This window comes from Rhincodon typus, chromosome 3, assembly GCF_021869965.1.
Source record: "Rhincodon typus isolate 14 chromosome 3, sRhiTyp1.1, whole genome shotgun sequence".
NCBI lineage: Eukaryota > Metazoa > Chordata > Chondrichthyes > Orectolobiformes > Rhincodontidae > Rhincodon > Rhincodon typus.
Window position 1 is genome coordinate 100,066,390 of NC_063334.1, and position 18,581 is coordinate 100,084,970.

At 39.2% G+C, this 18,581-nt stretch overlaps 1 protein-coding gene across 1 annotated transcript in view; it reads right to left on the reverse strand.

Annotated features, from left to right (window-relative positions):
• The window catches only part of ap3b1a (adaptor related protein complex 3 subunit beta 1a), a 290,460-nt gene that overhangs the window by 158,232 nt on the left and 113,647 nt on the right, over positions 1–18,581 (reverse strand). The window contains exons 8-9 of the mRNA XM_048593837.1: positions 5,606–5,764; positions 280–377 (exon numbers count right to left, since the gene is read on the reverse strand). Coding sequence (XP_048449794.1) covers positions 280–377; positions 5,606–5,764 — 257 coding nt within the window. The remainder of the gene's footprint in view (positions 1–279; positions 378–5,605; positions 5,765–18,581) is intronic.

The window sequence follows — 18,581 nt, forward strand, 5'->3', positions numbered from 1 at the left end:
GTCCATTCCAGTTCTCTTTTTGCAGCACTGAGCTGAGAAACTTCCCAATGTGTGTGACCTCAACTGTGCAATTATAAATAGATGACACAACATGAGTTACTTGACCGGGACTACAGTAAACACCCGAACCAAAATTACAAATCTTGAAAGCTGTGTTTATTTAAGCATTAAAATCAATCTACTTTCGCAATGAATTGGGTCATCAACTTGGTCTTTTAGTTTCAAATGAAACCTTTGACACTAAAGTACAGTATTTCTGAAAGCAGATTTTAAACTGACCTGTGGCTTCGAAGCAATCGAACCAATGACTTTGCAACAATATTAACCTCTGACTTTGGTGCAAGGTGCCAATAAAGCTGAGCAACACCCATTACCACCTGAAAAAAAAAATGAAGAACTTGATAACCCAATTATTAAACATCAAGAACGTTAAAGTGCACATCACCTTATTTGTTGAGGAAGGTATTTGCCTGTTGTGGCATGGTATTAATTATTTTTATTTGAAATGTGGGTGTCGCTAGCTAGTCCAGTATTTATTGCCTATTCCTAATTGTCCAGAGGACAGTTACAAGTCAACCACATTGTTGTGGGTCTGCACGTATATGCAGGTCAGACCAGGTAAAGATGCTAGATTTCTTTCCTATAGGACAATAGTGAACCAGATGGGTTTTTACAACAATCAGCAATGGGTACATGGTCACCATTACACTAATTAAACTACAGATGTTTTTAAAAAAAAAAGTTAAATTCCAATTTCAACAATTGTTCAGAACATTAGCCTGGGATTCTGGTCCAGTAATATTATCTCTACATTCCTTGAAATGACTTATGATAAAGCATGACAAACCAGCTATGGTGATCACCTACAATGAAGAAGATCTGATGATTTGTAACAGAGGTCAAGGATTTTGAATCAAAGCAATGTTGAAGTTGTCTGAAGGAGAGGGGTGTGGGAATGTGGTGGTGGTGGCAGTGAAAGAGACCGATTTGGCTTGGAGGACATTGCTCCCATGGTGGGTGGGATTTATGTTTTGTATAGGATGGAGGCCCATAGTTTGGCCATTAGTCTGATCATATAAACTAACAAGGGAAATTAGAGATAGTAACAAATCCAAGGAAGGGCACATAAATTGGCCAATAAAGGAGGTAGTTGAGAGGATTGGGAGGAGTTTAGATTTGTATGAAGGAGAGCAAGGAATTGATTATGACGGGGAAACAGTAGGAGAAGTAGTTTGTGGAGAGCACACAAACTGATTATAAAAGGTCTATAGGGGTATATTAAGAGATAAAAGATTAACAAAGACAAGTGTAGGACTCAGTCGAAAACAGGCAACTTCATAATGAGAATCAAAGATGGCAGACCAGTTAAATACATGCTTTGGCTGTCTTCACAGAAGATGACAAATAATGAGCTAAAAATGTTGGGAATTACAGTCAAGCGTAAGGGAGGAACTTAATATTAGTATTAGTGGGAAATGGTGTTGAGGAAATTGATGGGATTTAAGGCCAACGACTATGCTGGAACTGTATAATAAATGCTGGTTAGGACATAGCTGGAATATTGTGTGCAGTTCTGGAATCCGCATTGTAGAAGGGATGCGATTGCACTGAAGATGGTTCAGAGGAGGTTTGAGGATGTGGCCTGGGCTGGAGAGTTCTAGTTATGAGGAAGACTGCTTAGATTGGAGTTGTTTTCCTTGGAGCAGAAGAGACTGGATTATGGACGGGCAGAGATAGGATAGACAAAAAGGAATTTTCCCACTTGGTGGAGGGACCAATGACCATGGGGATACAGATTTAAGTTAAAGGTTGGGAGGTTTATTGGAGATGCTAAGTAGTAGATTTTCATCCGGAAGGTGATGGGAATATCAAACTCACTGTCTGTAAGGGTTATACAAGCAAATACCCTAACATTTAAGAAGTGTTCGATGTGCACTTGCATTGCCAAAGCATACAAGGCTATGGGCCACGTGATAGAAAACAGAATTACAAAATAGAATAGGTAGATGAATGCTTTTGAAATTTCTGCACCCAGAGAGCAGTGAGCCTGTGAAATTCACTGCCACAGAAAGGCCAAAACATTGTGTTTTTAAAGAGGAGGTTGACATAGCTCTTACATCTCAAGGGATCAGGAATTTTCATTTTTTTTTTGGGGGGGGGGGGGCAGGGGCATGGGTGGTAGGATTACAAAAAAGGTACTGAGCTCAATGATCAACCAGGATCAAACCTGAATGCTGCAGCAGGCTCAATGGCCTACTCCTATCTTCTATGTTTCTATGGAAGGTAGCTAATGTAACAAATGTTTAAAAAAAGGAGGTAGAGCAAAACGGGGAATTACAGAAAAGTGAGCCTGACATCAGTAGAGGGGAAAATGTTGGCGTTCATAACAAAAGATTTAATAGCACAGCATTTGAAAAACAACAGCAGGATGAGACAGACAGTCAGCAAGGATAAATGAAAGGGAAATCACGCTGGTCAAATTCACAGAAATTTGAGGTTGTAACCAGAAGCATTGATAAGGAGAAGCTCGTGGATGCAATTCATGGACTTGCAGAAGGCTTTTGATAAGATCCCACATAATAGATTCAAGTGCATGACACTGGGGGTACAGTACTGACATGGATAGATAACTGGTTGGCAGATAGGAAGCAGAGGAGGAATAAACAGGTCTTTTTCAGAGTAGCAGGCAGTAGCTAGCAAGGTGCTGCAACTATCAGTGCCCTGACACCAACTATTCAAAACATAAATGTAAATGTAATATTTCCAAGTTTGCAGATGATACAAAGCTGGGTGGGAGGGTGACCTGTGAGGAGGCTGCAAGATGCTCAAGTATGATTTCAACAAATTGAGTGGGCAAATGCCTGGCAAGTGTAATGAGGATAAAAGCGAGCATATTCACTTTGGTAGCAAAAACAGTTTGGCAGATTATTGTCTGAATGAGACAGATTTGAAAAGGGGTAGCTGCAACGAGAACTGGCTGTCCTTGTACACCAGTTGCTGAAAGTAAGCGTGCAGGTGCAGCAGGCAGTGACGGATGCAGTCGAATACAGGGGGAGTCATATAGGACTGAGATGAGGAGAAATTTCTTCAGCCAGAGACAGTGGTAAGCCTGTAGAATCTCCGTCACAGACAGCGATCAAACCCAAAATATTAAAAGATGGCATTATAAAAAAATTCTTCGGGCTGGAGGGATCAAAGGGTATTGGGAGAAAGCTGGAACAGGATAGAGTTGGACAATCAGCCACGATAATATTGAATAGCAAGTTAGGTTTGGAGGGCCAAATGGCCTATTCTTGCTCCTATTTCCTGTGTTTATGTTTTTGAGAAGTCCAGAGTTTATATAGGACGATGACAAAAGTGCAGATGAGACCCTCAGTAGCAGCAAAATCAAGGTGAAAGGAAATGTTGCAGAAGGGGACAAACAGAAGCATAGCTTAGAATGATTGTGTACACAAAGACTCTGCAGCATCAGGTTCAAACTGGAAAGCAACAGACGAAAGAATTATGGATAAGGGTATTGGGCTTTTTGCAGGGACCTAAAAGGCTGACTCCATTCTAGCCAAAACTAAACTGAAGAAAACTTTGCCTTGCCAATAACTTGGATGTCAGACAACCAGACAGTGATGGTCATGGAATGGAAGGTAATCACAGCAAAGATACAGCACTCAAAGCAATCAGTCTACTTATACAGATTTGAACCAAATGTCCGAGTTACTGAGAGGAATAACATGGGAAAAAAAGATATGCGTTAAACAGCAGCTTTAGAAGTACGTTTCAGGTAACTGTAAAGGAGGACAATGAATCTTTGAAATTAGTGAGGAAGACCAGTTTATTGCTTCTGTCCTAATTTGTACCTCAGTTACTGCACTGTTGAAACCTTATCCAAACTTTTGTCACCTTTCGTATTTTAACAAATCTTTCTTGATCACCCTTCTTTGGTCCACTCTACATGAATTTCTGCTTACGCAAAACCTTACTGCTGCAGCCCTTTGCACTGTCTGGCTGAACCATCACCTCTGTTCTTTACTAAAACACAGGCTCGTACAGCCCAACATTTTAATACAATGAGAGTTATAAAATTTCCACATCATCTTAAAACCCAAACAGACTAACATCTTCCAGGTCTATGAATCGCTTTGACTCTCTTCAACGTTAGTTTCCATTGACTCCCTCAGTTTAAATTCCCCTACCCCACACCCTCTGCAACTTCCTATCTGAACTCCTCTAATCCTCTCATCCTTGACTACCACTTAAATGATAACTGACTTGTTTACTATTTTCTCTCCTTCAGTCAAATATCAATTTTTACTTCTCTGCTTCTCAGTGAAACACACACTTTGCTACATTAAAATTGTCAAGCATAAATTGTACAAATTAACCTGATTTTGATGGCATTGCTAGAGTATTACAAGATAGTGAAAAGACAAGTTCCTCTTAAAAAATGCCACGATTTTAATGAGCATTTGGATTATAAACAAAAAAGTTAGCGCAATTAACCATGCCCAATTTTAATCCTTAGAAGTAAAAACAAAATTCAATGAACAGAACGCAGAGTTATCTTTCTTCCATTTACAAAGTCTGAAAACTAGCACAGTAATAGCCACAGATTGAATCAAAGACAAAATAACATGTTTCTGAATGTCATTTTTAGGAATCTGGAAAGATGGTTTCTGGTCACATGTGCAACCATCCAAGGATGCAGTGTTATGCTTAGCCTTACCTTATAATAAATTTTAATAGTAAACATTTCACTGAAGGTGCTTATGAACAAAGCATGGCAATGTGTCCAGAAGAAACAAGACTAATTGTCTTTGAGATAGCAAGAACTGCAGATGTTGGAGTCAGAGACAACTCTGCATGGAGCTGGAGAAACACAGCAGGCCGGGCAGCAGAGGAGCAGGAAAGTTGACGTTTCGGATCGGGACCCTTTTCAGAAACGGGGAGGGGGAAGGGAGTCTTGTAAGTTAGTCATCCATCTTCTCTTCTAAATGACCAAAGCAGTTCAGCCATTGTTTTCTAATAGCTTTTCTTTCAATATAAAGCCACATTTCATTAAGAATCATGCTCTTTCAGCAGGCCAAAAGCAAACATCTAAAATTCACCAAACAACTCATGTCAGATGTTCACATCACATCAGGACAGTGTGCAAAATCTAGCAATTTCTGCAGTTTAACAGCATCATTCTGAAAGTAACATTGTTTCTGAGAAACCTTTTGGACAAGACGTGATGCATATACTGCAACCAATTATTTAAACAAAAAATCAGGTCTCATGACAGACTCATTTTAATGATTATTTGGAACTGACTATATGCCAAACTGCTTAGTCAAATCAGAGCTGCAAGTTGTTCATAAGAACAGCAAATAGTGTCCATGGTTCTGTCTTGATCCACATGCAACAGCAATACTAACGTAATCACGCTTTCTTCACTTTCACTACTGGTTTATCAAATGAAGCACAGTGATAATGAAGCCACTGGATATCATCTAGAGGCAATCTGGCTGGAAAGAACATATCATTGCTTGTGCTATTTTCCCTTGCATCAGGAATTACATGGATTTACTGATTATAACAATTAAGATAATCAAGACATTGTGATGCATACAGCAGCATTCCTACTCTGTAGTAATGGCCTGGTGTTCCGGAGCAGCAGTCGATGATCTGGGTCCATTATGTATGGTTTTTTAGCAGCAACACCATTTTTATTCTGGTCTTCATCAGAATCGTAGAATGCTTCCACATTCTTTTCATCCAGCATTGCCTCCTGAAAACAAAAATTGTTCATTGTAAATGAAACAAATCTTAAGATTGCTCTAAGTTTTACAGGCCCTTCAATATCTCCAACTTTTTTGGAAATTGCAGCTATCAAAACCAAGAAAATTTATAATTTGCCGCTTGTATTAGAGTACTTTCGTTGCTTTGTAGTGCATATTGAACTTGCATTATAGCAACTGTAAAAGTGGAAAGGCTCTATTTTACTGGACCTGAATGCAGAATTGATAGTCTCTGCCAAACAAACCCATGTTTTACTCTAACAAAGCTGACACACAATGGCTGGACAGCTTCTTTTTGTGTTGAAAACTTCCGTGGTATAATTCCAATGATCAGTGTACACACCCTATCTAAAATAGATACCAGGAAAGAAATTACTTGTACATAACTTGATAGCATTTTCATGCCCATGTTTCTACATTTGGATTTTCTTTCAATACAACAGATTATAGTCCACACTAAATTGTGTCTCACCTGTACAATTAAATGTTTTAAGTTATACTCGCCATAATTCACTTCATAGTTAAAATACTTCAGAATATTTCTTGACTATATCTTCAACATTTGTAATGAATGGGAAGTTTTCCCATTGTACAAAAGCAAGCATGAAATCCAGAGCATCCAATAATTTTGGCCTTCTTTATGGACATCAAATGTGTTTTAAAAAGTGCTTCTAACTGTGTATTTTTTCCTGTTTTGTCAATACACAGGCAAGTTTCAACTCAATTACTCCTTCAGAAATACAGTGGACAATGCACAGTATGAGGTTCAGGTGAATACTAAAACATACACTCATCTGAAGCATTTTTTTTTTTTTAAAAAGCACTCAAGTCACAGAACCAATTGCCTTTTCTGTCAACAGCACAATAAATAAATTGACTACCACTAAGTGAAAAAAAGCAGGCCTAAATCAGTCCCATCAAGAGCTCCATATAGCCCACAACCTAAAATTACCCTATTTTCACAACAACAGGCTCTGACAGTGCTGTTAAGTGCATTAGTTGCCCACAGATGACAACATGCCATCAACTCCACTGAGCAAAGCCACTCAACAAGAAGCCACACTTCATGGCTGTATATAGAAGTAAATAACCTTCAATTAGTGGCAAGATGTGAATTGTGGAAAGATTAACTTACTGATGAAATTCTTGAGCTTAGCTATTAGTACTTTCTTTACAAAAAATGTCTTCAACGAGAGAAATATACAAACCATCAACAATTCATCCATATCACAGTTTAATATTCAGCATAACATTTCTACATCTTAATTTTCCAGCTCTACAATCCTTTCAATGGTGAAAAGCAGCCATGTGAAGATGGTTTAACATTGCACCAAAGCAAAATGGACACCATTAAAATCAGGGTTCTGAAATTAGCAGTCCATCTAGAGTAGAGGATTATATTTTCACAGGAAAATTTTAACCTTTCCACAATTGAGGTCACATCCCTAAATTGACCAAATTGCTGCACTAAATGCCATTTATAAAAATGCTGCAGTGAATATGGCCACAGAATTAGCACTATACCAACTTTTGAAGCATTTCAATTACTTGCATCTTGGGATTTTACTTTTCACGATACTTCTTCTGTGAAGAGCAAACAGAAGAAAAAAAATTTAACTTGTTCGGAAAAAGATGATGTTCATGGCACACTGGTGTTACTGACAAGATTAGTATTTACTGCTCATATCTAATTGCCCTTGAGGAAGTAATGGTAAGGGGATGGAGGGGGCACTCTTGGATTGCAGCAATCCATGTGAAGAAAACACCTGTAAATACCATTATGTAGGAAGTTCCATGGATTCAACCCAGTGACACAGAAGGAACGATGATGAAGTCAGGATCATAAGGCGCCTGGAGGGGAAACTGCAAGTAGTTGTGCTTCCATGCCATTCCTGGTGGTAGAGTTTGCAGGTTTGGGAGCTTATGTGAAACAGCTTTGGAGAAATGGTGTCATGCATCTAAGATGGAGAGAATGAAAACTGAATATCAAAAATAAAGGTGTCACCAAGTGGGTTGCTCTGCCCTGGACGGTATCGAATTTCAAGCATTACTAGATTAATCCAGGCAAGCGGGAAGTATTCCATCTGATTCTCAATTTATGCCTGTTCAGCATCCACAAGGTGAGTACTCACTAAAGAAGTTATTGCCCTGACTGGTTCTCAAAGAGAGCATTACCATCACAGATCATTCTGCCCATCATGTTCCTGCTGGTTGAAAAACAGCCATTCAGCCGAACCCTACTCCCAGTGATGTATCCATGGACCAGTCTTGAAGTCCATGGTTTGAACAAGAAGTCCAACTTCTTGATTCAACTGCAAGTTCTGCCTTACAGCTTCTACCTTCATAAGTAAAACTCTCCAGCCTAGATTACATCTTTGGTAAATCTCCTCTGCACTTTCTCCATTGCTATTACATCTACTGCATAAACTACACACAACGCTCTATTCTGACTGAACCAATATTTTATGCAGTTCCATAACCTCCCTGCTGTTAAACTCTATGTTTTGGCTAATAAAGGCAGGTGCACCACATTGGTGTGCAAGAAGCAAGGTCCCTCTGAACTTTGGTATTTCCAAGGGTCTTACCATTCATCATACATTGCCTCACCTTATTTTTCCTGCTCAAGTGCACCACCTCACAATTATCCAGATTGAATTACATTTGCCACTGATCAGCCTGTCTATATCCTTCTGTAATCTAAGGGTATTTTCCTCACCACCCCATGAATTTTTGAATCATCTGTGAATACACTGATCAACCTTCCTACATTCAAGTCTAAATTATTTATGTGTACAACAAACAGCAAAGATCCCAATACAGATTCTGGTGCAATCCTGCTGGACACAGGCTCCCAGTCACAAAAATCACCCCTTGACCATCATACTCTGATTCCTGCCACTCAGCCAAATTTCCTTAGATTCCATAGCTAAGGGCCAATCAGTCTCCCACAGAAGACCTTCTCACAAGTCTTGCTGAAATCCAAGTTGACCACATCAAATACGCTGCCTTCATTTAAACGCCTTGCCACTTCTTCGAAAAATTCAAATTCGTCAGACAGGACCTCCCCTTAACAAAACCATGCCGACTATTCCAGATTAATTCCTGCCTCTCCAAATGCAGATTAATTTTGTCCCTCCGAATCACTTCCAAAAGCTTACCCAGCACCGAGGTGAGACTGACTAGCCCGTAGTTTCCTGGTTTATCCTTTACTCCCTTGTTAATAACAATAACACACTGGCTTTTCTCCAGTGCTCTGGCACCTCTCCTGTGACCAGAGAAGAATTGAAAATTATTGCCAACGCCCCTATTATTTCCTCCCTTGCATCAACAGCCTGGAATATAATTTCATCCTGCCTTGGAGATTTATCTACTTATAAGCCTGCCACAACACTCAACCTCCTCCCTGTTAATTTCTTGAACTGTTTCACATACTTTCTCTCCATACCCATCTCACCCCTCTCACTGGTGAACACAAAAAAAATTCACCTATAACCCTAATCTGACCTAAATCTTCCAACTCTCCAGACAAATTACCACTGTAGTCCTTAATGTGCTGCTACCCTTTCCTAGTTAGCTTTGTATGCTTAATGAACTTGTAAAATAACTTTGGATTTTCCTTGATTTTACTTATTATTCTTTTATGCCCCCTTTCTGCTCCCCTAATTCCCTTTTTAAGTTTCCCCTCGCACATTCTGTACTCTCGGACTTCTGTTGTTTAGACCCCTTGGTATCTAGCATAAACCTTTGTTCTCTTCATCCAATCCATGTAAGCCTTGATAAGGTTCGCCGGATTTGTTGGTCAAACCCTTCATCTTTATTCATTCAAAGATGTTGACCCTGTACTCTCCCTACTCCCTTCCTAAATGCACGCCACTGCTCCAACAGAATTACCGACAAGTATCTGTTCCCAGTTCACTCTGGCCAAGACAAATCTGATCTTATTAAAAAATCTGCCTTTGCAAATTTGGTGATATCCTGAAAGATGGAGGATCCAATGACTGCAGCATTTCGATATCACAGAAAGGTGTTGAGCTGCAGCTCGAGTGGCCAGTGTGGTTGGAGTTGTGGATGGAATTTCTATGGAGCACACATGTTGTTAATGACATCGTGGGCAATACGTCTCTCAAGCTGAACACACCACAAGGGTTACGGACACAGAAAAAGTGTTGGGCGACCTCCAGAAGACTAGGCACAGACAGGCCGCGCAGGCGGTATGGGTGTGGATTCTCTGGGGAAACCACCAAGTTTGTGCCATCATAGTCGGCTCTGCTGCACAATAGGGGAGGAAAAAGACTGGGCGAGTTCAATTGTAAGGGGAGCAGACAGGCAGTTCTGCGGCAGAAAACTCTAGAATGATACGTTGCCTCCCTATTGCCAGGTCAGGGATATCTCAGAGCAACTGCAGGGCATTCTGAAGTGGGAAGGTATTAACGACATGGGTTAAAAAAAAAAGTCCTGCAATAGGAATTGAGAGAATTATACAGTACATTAAAGAGGAGAACCACTAAGGTTTGAAAAATCCTGATTACTTCTAGCATCACGCATTACTCAGTACGGGAGTAGGAAGATAGGTCAGATGAACATGTGGCTAAAGGGACAGTGGAGGAGGGAAGGCTTTAAATTTTAGCATTGGGACAGCTTCTGGGGTAGGTGGGACCTGTACAAGCTGGACAGTTACACCTCAACAGGAATGAGTCTAATATCTTTGCTAGGAGGTTTGTTCATACTCGGGTGATTTTAAACTAATTTGGCAGAGTGATGGGGGAAAAGGAGATGAAAAGTCAGGAGCAAAGTTCAGTCGGACACAGAAAGAAGACTCCGACAGTCCAACAGAGAAGACATGGTACGTTAAGGCGCATGGCAGGTCAAGAGCTAAATTGAATCGATTTTAAATGCAAGGAGCCTGACTAGTAGAGTGACAATCAGCACGTGGGAATTTGATATTGTTGCAATCACCGAGTCACAGTTTAAAGGAAGGACAGGATTGACAGCTCAGCATTCCAGGTGTAAAAGTTTCAGTAATGATTTCTGGTCATGATGGCAGTGATGTTGGTTGGGTTGGGCTAAGACAGGTGGGGACACTGCATTATTGAGAAAGGATGTCCTAGAATGCTCTTCACATGAGACTATCTTGGTAGAGCTGAAAAATAAATTGTTGATCACTTTGCTGGATTATACTACAGGCCTCAATTGTCAGATGGAAATACAGCAGCAGTTAAATAGGCAAGTCACAGAAAGGTGAGAGAGAAACAGGGTTATAGTTGTTGTAGACTTGAACTTCGCTAACATTAACTAGAATGGCTTTTGTATGAAAAGAACAGATGGGGTGGGATTTTTGAAGGGCATCCAGCAGAGCTTTCTATGGCAGTGCAAGACCTATTCCTAGGGAATGAAGCTGATCAAGCGGTTGAAGTTTTAACAAGCAACAGTTTGGGGATAATGACCATAACTTTAAGTTTCCAAGTCATTATGGAAAGGGGCAAGGAAAGTGCAGATATTAAGTATCTAATTGAAAGTCAATTTCAATATCATTAAACAGAATCAGTGTACAGTAAATGGTAAGGTCCTGAGGAGTGTTGTAGAACAGACAGACCTAGGAGTACATGTACATAGTTCACGGAAAGCAGCATCACAGGTAGACAGGGTGGTGAAGACAGCATTTTACCATGCTGCCATTCATCATTCAAGGCATTGAGTACAGGAGTTGGGATGTTATATTACTGTTGCACAAGCCATTGGTGAGGCTGCACTTGGAGTATTGTGGACAGTTTTGGGCAGAACACAGGCAGATGGAATTTAATCCTGATAAGTGTGAAGTGATGCACTTTGGGAGGTCTAATAAGGGATAGATTTACAATGTATACTAACTAGGGAGTACTGAGGACAAAGGGACCTTTGTGTACAAGTCCACAGGTCCTTGAAGGTGTCAGCACAGGTAAATAGGGCGGCGAGAAGGCGTACGTACTGGGGTGTAGAAATGAGGAGCAGGGAGATCTTATTGCAACTTTAATAAAGTATTGGTTGTCCACAGATGGAATATTTGTGCAGTTCTGGTCACTATCCTATCAATCAGAGAGACGTGATTGCCCTGGAGAGGGTGTAGAGGAGATTCACCAGGATGTTGCCCAAGATAGAAAATCTCAGTTGAGGGGAGACTGGACAGGCTGTGTTTGTCTTCATTGGAGCAGAGGAAGTTGAGGAGGATCTAGTTAAGGTATGAGGGGCATAGATAGGGTAGATTGTGAGAAGCTTTCCACATGGCAGATACGTCAAAGACGAGACGACAAGCTTAAAGTGGAGCAAGTGGTTTAGAGGGGATTGGCGGAAACGCTTTTTTCCACCTAGAGGGTGGCAGAAATGTCGAACACGCTGCCTGAGAATGTAGCTGAGGCAAGTATTCTCACAACATTTAAGCAGCCTTTGGATGAGCACTTCATAAAAAAAAAAAATTAGACAAGGAACATGATAAAGCAGTTGTTTTTGCAAGTCACTAGATTTGTAATTTACTCCATCAAGCCAACATTGCATTCCTTTAACGAAACCTAGCATCTCTGGACAATGCTGAAGTAGTGGAAAAAGATTATAAAAATGAGGGGAAAAAAGCAAATTGTCTTAAATTTACATAAAGAATGAGTAAACTTACATTAAAATCCTATACAAGGATCCAGGATAATTGAGGAGTATAATTAATCCTCATTATCTACAGGTGAATTGGGGCAGGACCTTTCACAAGTCACCCAAAGCAGCAGATAGCACTAGAATGCCCTATCTATCCTGATCGACCTGGAAATACTTCATGGTCCAGTGAGTGGTTAAGAACTGGAATGCATTGCCTGAGTGTACAATGGAGGCAGGTTCAATTGAAGCATTTGAGATGGAACTCGGCTGACATATGAAAAACACAACAATGTGTAGGATTACAGGGAGATGACGACAGAATGGCACTTAGCGAATTGCTTATTAGGAGGGCCGGTGCAGACACAATATGCCAAGGGGCCTTCCCTTTCACGGTCATAATTGTGAAATTCTGTTATTTACAAGATACATTATACACTAATAATTAGGCAATATATAGTACTGTCCTCAAAGTTCCCCAACTGACATTTGAGCTACTTCATTTTTCAGAATTAACGATTAAAATGAATCTATATTCAATTAATATACAACAGATGCAGTCGAGACAAGTAGAACTTCAGTTGTTCAAAGTGTTAGGCATCATTAATTCAAATCAGCCAATCCTACCAAGCCTGCTAAATTTACAATATGTCATAGCACAAATTATGCACTGCAGTATCCAAAAAGATACAGAACTGTCAGCACTGACAATGTTCAGCCAATACCCTAATGGCCTCCGCAGTGTAGACAAAAAAGATCCCATGACAGTCTCAAAGAAGAGCAGGAAAGTTGGCACCATATCTGGCCAATATTTATTCTTTAATTAGCATCATATAAACCAGATTATCTGACAGTGGCACTCTTGCCAATAGCATAACTATGGAAGTACAGGCAACTTTAATTTAAATTGTTAGGGCAGGTTATCAAATTTGGTGACATCTGGTAAATCAAAGTCGAGCTAAAACTCAACACAAAGGTATTAGTGTGGGAAACAAGAAACAGGTCATATCAGATAGTTAGAGAATACAAATCTAAGAGTCAACCAACAGATAACTCTAGAATTTACAAATAGTAAAAGATTAGTAAAAGAGCAAAGGCTCTGTATCAAAAAGGATGTAGCATTCAAAATAAAAAATTAAAATCTCAAAAGGAAAAGGAATACAAACAACCTTGTAGTCATTACGGAGAAATGGCTGAAAGATGACAATAAATTAGGACCTGAATTCTGAAGGCAACAGAACATTTTGGAATGAATAAAAACCACAAAAAGATGGGAGCGGTAGCTCTAAGTTAACAATGGTATTAATGCTTTCGAAAGGAATAACCTAAGGTCAGAAAACTAAGATGCAGAAACAGTTTGGTTGGGAATGAAAAATGCTAAATAGTAAAGTGGGAGTGGTGCACAAGCCTCTCAAAGTATCCACACAATACAGCACAAAGAAACAAATAAGAGCTTGTCAGAAATACACAGTAATACTAATTTGAGGTATCAATGTACATATAGATTGCAACAGTCAGATAGGCAAAGGTAGCCTAGATGAGGTGGTCACAGATTTTTGCGATAGCTTCTTAGAAGATGTTCAGAGCTAACCAGACATGCTTTTTTGGACCTGTTTTGGTCTATGTTTTGGACCTGAGATTCTACACTGAGATAGGATTAATAATCTCATAATCAAGGCAACCCTAGGTAGAAGTGACCATAACATGACAATGTTCATTCAGTTTGAGGAAAAGAATAGGCTTGAAACTAGTTTTAAAATTTAAATCAGAACAATTATGAGGGTATGAAAGCAAAGCTGCCTAAAGTGAATTTTAAAGTTAAATTAAAAGTATAGGTCAACAGAGGTATAGACATTGAAGGCAATATATACATTTGAACAGATAGATACATACATTTCAACAAGTAAGAAAAAAAAAACACCAAATGATTGACCCATCATTCTTGGTTAACTAGAAATGTATCCAACTTGATAAAAAAAAAAGCATGTCATTGTGCAAAGGCAGATGGCATGTCAGAAAATTGGATGACTATGAAAACAGCAAAAAATGACCAACACAATAGTGAGGGTAAAACAACAGTATGAGAGAAAGCTCGCCAGAAATATAAAAACAGATATTAAGAGTTTCTAAACTATTTCAAAAAGTCAACCGAGTGAGTGCTGGTCTTACTGAAAGTGAGTCTGCAGAATTAATAATGGAAAACAATGTAATGGCAGAAGAATTAGTCAGATATTTTACAAACACAGGAACACGAGTAGCCCATTTTGCTCATCGAGCCTGGCCAGTCCAACATTTCAATACCTTTTACTCACCCCTTCCCCATGACCCTGTACACTGCTGATGGTTTTTTTTAAACTACCAGTCTCTACCTTAAACATTTTCAAAGACGAGGTTTCCATAGTCCAAGATAAGAAATTCCAAAAGGCTCTCAATGATTTAAGTTTAAAAAATCCTCATCTCAGACCCAAGGATGCCCCCCTTATTTTTTAGAAAGTGGCTGTGATTCTATACTCCCCAACCAGGAGAAATAATTTACCTGCATTTACCCTGTCAAATTAATCCCTGAAAGCTTTTTCTAAGTTTCAATGAGAACACCTCTCATTCTGCAATACTCTGGAGAACACGGGCCCAATTTGCAGCCTCTCTTTATTGGAAGCCCCAACATCCTGCAACCAAATCTAGTAAATTTTTGCTGCACTCCTTTTATTGCATCATTTCGGATATATAAAACTATTCCCGAGATAAGGAGATTACAACTCATACAATACTCCAGGCATGGTCTCACTAAGCTGCGAAACAATGAAGGAAAGACTCCTGTATTCAAATCCTCGTGATTAACCTTCTGTTAGCCTTCAGTGACTTAACGACAACAACTTCCAAATCCCTTTGTACACCTATATTTTCCTTGCACATCTGTTTCTCCTACCAGAGATCGATAACCTTGCATTGTTTCATATTATATTTCATATGCCATATTCTTGCCCATTAACTAAACATATCCAAATCCTCCTGAAACAGTTTTACATCCTCTCAACACACATTCCCACTTAGCAATGTATCATTTTCAGGTTTGGAAATATACCATTTGGTCCCCACCTCCAGATCATTGATCCATTCTGTGAACAGCTGAAGCCCAAACAATATCCCAGTCACAGCCTGCCAACATGAGAATGCCCAATTTATCTACTGTTTTCTGTTAGTTAATCCTGTACCCATATGAAAAAACAGAAGTTTCTGGAGAAACTCAGCAGGTCTGGCAGCATCTGTGAAGAGATAGCAGAATCAGCACTTTAGATCCAGTTCTGAAGCATCACTGAACATGAAACATCGACTCTGCTTTCTCTCCACAGATGCTGCCAGACCTGCTCAGTTTCTCCAGCAATTTGATTTTGTTTCAGATTTCCAGCATCCACAGTTATTTGTCTGTTGTTTACTGTACCCATGCCAGTACATTACATCTGTGATTTAATCTTTCCAACCAGCCTTCTGTGGGAGACTTTATCAAATACCTTCTTAAAATCTAAATATACTATGTCTGTTGGCTCTCCTTTATTATTGTTGTTAGCAACTTCTTTAAAAAAAATGCTCCAAGCTTATCACACATGATTTCCCATTCGAAAAGTCACACTGACGGGCACTTTACAAAAGTCTTCATTGTAAGGATACAAGTAACATCCCAGAGACAGCTATGAACTATGAAATAGAAGGAAAGGAGGAACTCAGCAAAATCACAATCACCAGGGAAGAGCAATGAGTAATTATTGGAGGTCACTATGTGTTGGTCTCCCAAAGGCATTTGAGAAGGCTTCATATCAAAGCTTATTTGTGAAAATAAAATCTCATGGAGGAGGGGAAGTAGCATACTGGTATAGACAGAAGACTGGCTGACAGCAAGCAGAGAGTTGGTATGAATGCAATTTTTTTCCAGATGGGCAAGATATAATAAGTGATGTGCTAAAGGGAATTAAAACAGATTATGAAATTTTCTGTTCAGGATGGCCAAGAGTCCATGGAACTGTATTCCTGAAAAGGTGGTAGAAGCCAAGTGTTTGAATATTTTAAGGTTGAGGTAGCTAGATTTTTTGTTAAACAAGGTGGCAGGAGGTCATCGGGGTAGGTCAGAATGTGGATTTGAGGTTACATTTGAAAAGGGCGCAACAGCTCAAGAAGCTGAATGGTTTATTCCTTTTCCTCATTCATCTGTTCATTATTGCAAAGGGACCACTTCATAGTCTGTCTTCATCACCTAAAAATGTCCAGTCACCTATCATTCAATGTCAAGAGGGTTGCACTTTAAATTCTACTTTTACGATATGAAACAAAGCAAGATTGTAGGATGTATCTAAAGACATGTGCAATTTGGACAATAGGATCATCTGATATGAACAACAATTCATTGCTAGCAACATGGCTGTAGCTATATCCGTAAACTATAAACTCACTGTACTTCATGTGAAAACTATATAAAATCCCCTGTATAGCATTTGCCATGCATGATTGGAGACAATTTGGATCAATGACAATGTAATCTCTTAGGGTTTTTACAGAGGGTTTCCCTGGAGTACTTTCATGCAATAGGACATATTGATCTACCCATCTAAGAAATGATATTGATCACCAGCACCAATTGGTTATTTTCCATCAGGGTATTAGTGCTACCTCGAAGCAAAAATTAAATTCACAGCCAGAATCTGCTCAAAAATGAAGATACATCTTACTTCAAATACTGACACTTGATGCTTTGTAGTACATCAGTATGATGCTTTGCCCTAAACTTTTAAATTTTAATTACTAAATTTTCTATATAGCAGGTTCAAAATCAACATAGATGCTTAATTTTAATGACCTTCCCAATAAAAATCACATAGCACATATAACTAAGATTCTGACCATCTGATCTCAATCTAGCTAAAATTACCCTTTGCAACATACATGCATAGGATTCCACTGTCTTTCAAACGTTAACAATAGCTTTCTATCAATCACATTAACTAGCAAATTTTTTTCCAAGTCGCAATTGCTGATTGCATGTCATCAGTCCTGGCTTTTATCTTTCATTATTGTGAACCCAAAATGCATCCAAGTTACAACATAATTAGTAACTCTCCCAGACTTCCATTCAAATGACTGTCTTCAAGACTGTAGAGCATGAGTTTAATTATCTTCCATTGTAATTAAATATTTACACACTAGGAATCATTCTCACATCTCTTCTTGGAAGCTTTTTCAGGGTTTCAATATTACTTTTTCTCCTCAGTAACTGAAACCAACAGCACACAAAAGAACACTTTGACCAAAGCAATGCATAGTTTCAGCATTACACTTTGGCTTATATTCTACTGCTCCACTTGTACAATTCATCATTCTGTTTCCTTCATTGATTGCTGCTACACAAGTGGACAACTTAAGTGCCAAGTCTATTACCATCCCTAAATCTTTTTAAGCTTCACCCTTGGCTAGTTCAGCAAACACGCATGTGTATTTTCTTCCACTATGCAATACCATATTGTATACTGTGAATTAAACAAGTTATGGTCACCAACTGTGTACACTTTAGGTCTGATTTTACTGACCACCAGTTTCTTAATCAGTCTCTTACATAGGAGAAAAAAAGTGTCAGAGCACTACACAAAAGCATGATCACCAAACAGAAGTTGTTTAATCAAGAATGGATGCTAAAGCAAAACAACCATCAGGAGATGCAACCTTCAGCTTGTTGGGCTCTTAAAAGTGAGAATTATGAATTGTACAGGTGAAACAGCAAACTACTATTCAATATCATACTGAAGGGAGGTGAAGACACAGAACGGCTAGATGATTCAAAGCAGGTTAACCAAATACGGGACAAATTTTATGGGTACTGCATACATAAACATTCAAATTAGGAAAACAAGCATGTCACTCAGTCCCACAAATAGATTATCACACATTGCCTCCTCGCCAAGATCCCAATTGAGAAAGGGTCACCAGACCCGAAACATTACCTCTGGTTTCTCTTCATGGATGCTGCCAGACCTGCTGACCTTTTCCAGCAATTTCTATTTTTGTTTCCAAAATTCCGTGCAATTCATTTGAAAATCAGCTTGCCTTGATACTCAATGAATGTGCTTCACTCTCAACATGCCAAAATATTTAAAGGATATCGAAAATCCTTTCTTTAAAAACTCAAAAGTACATTTATTGAAATTATAT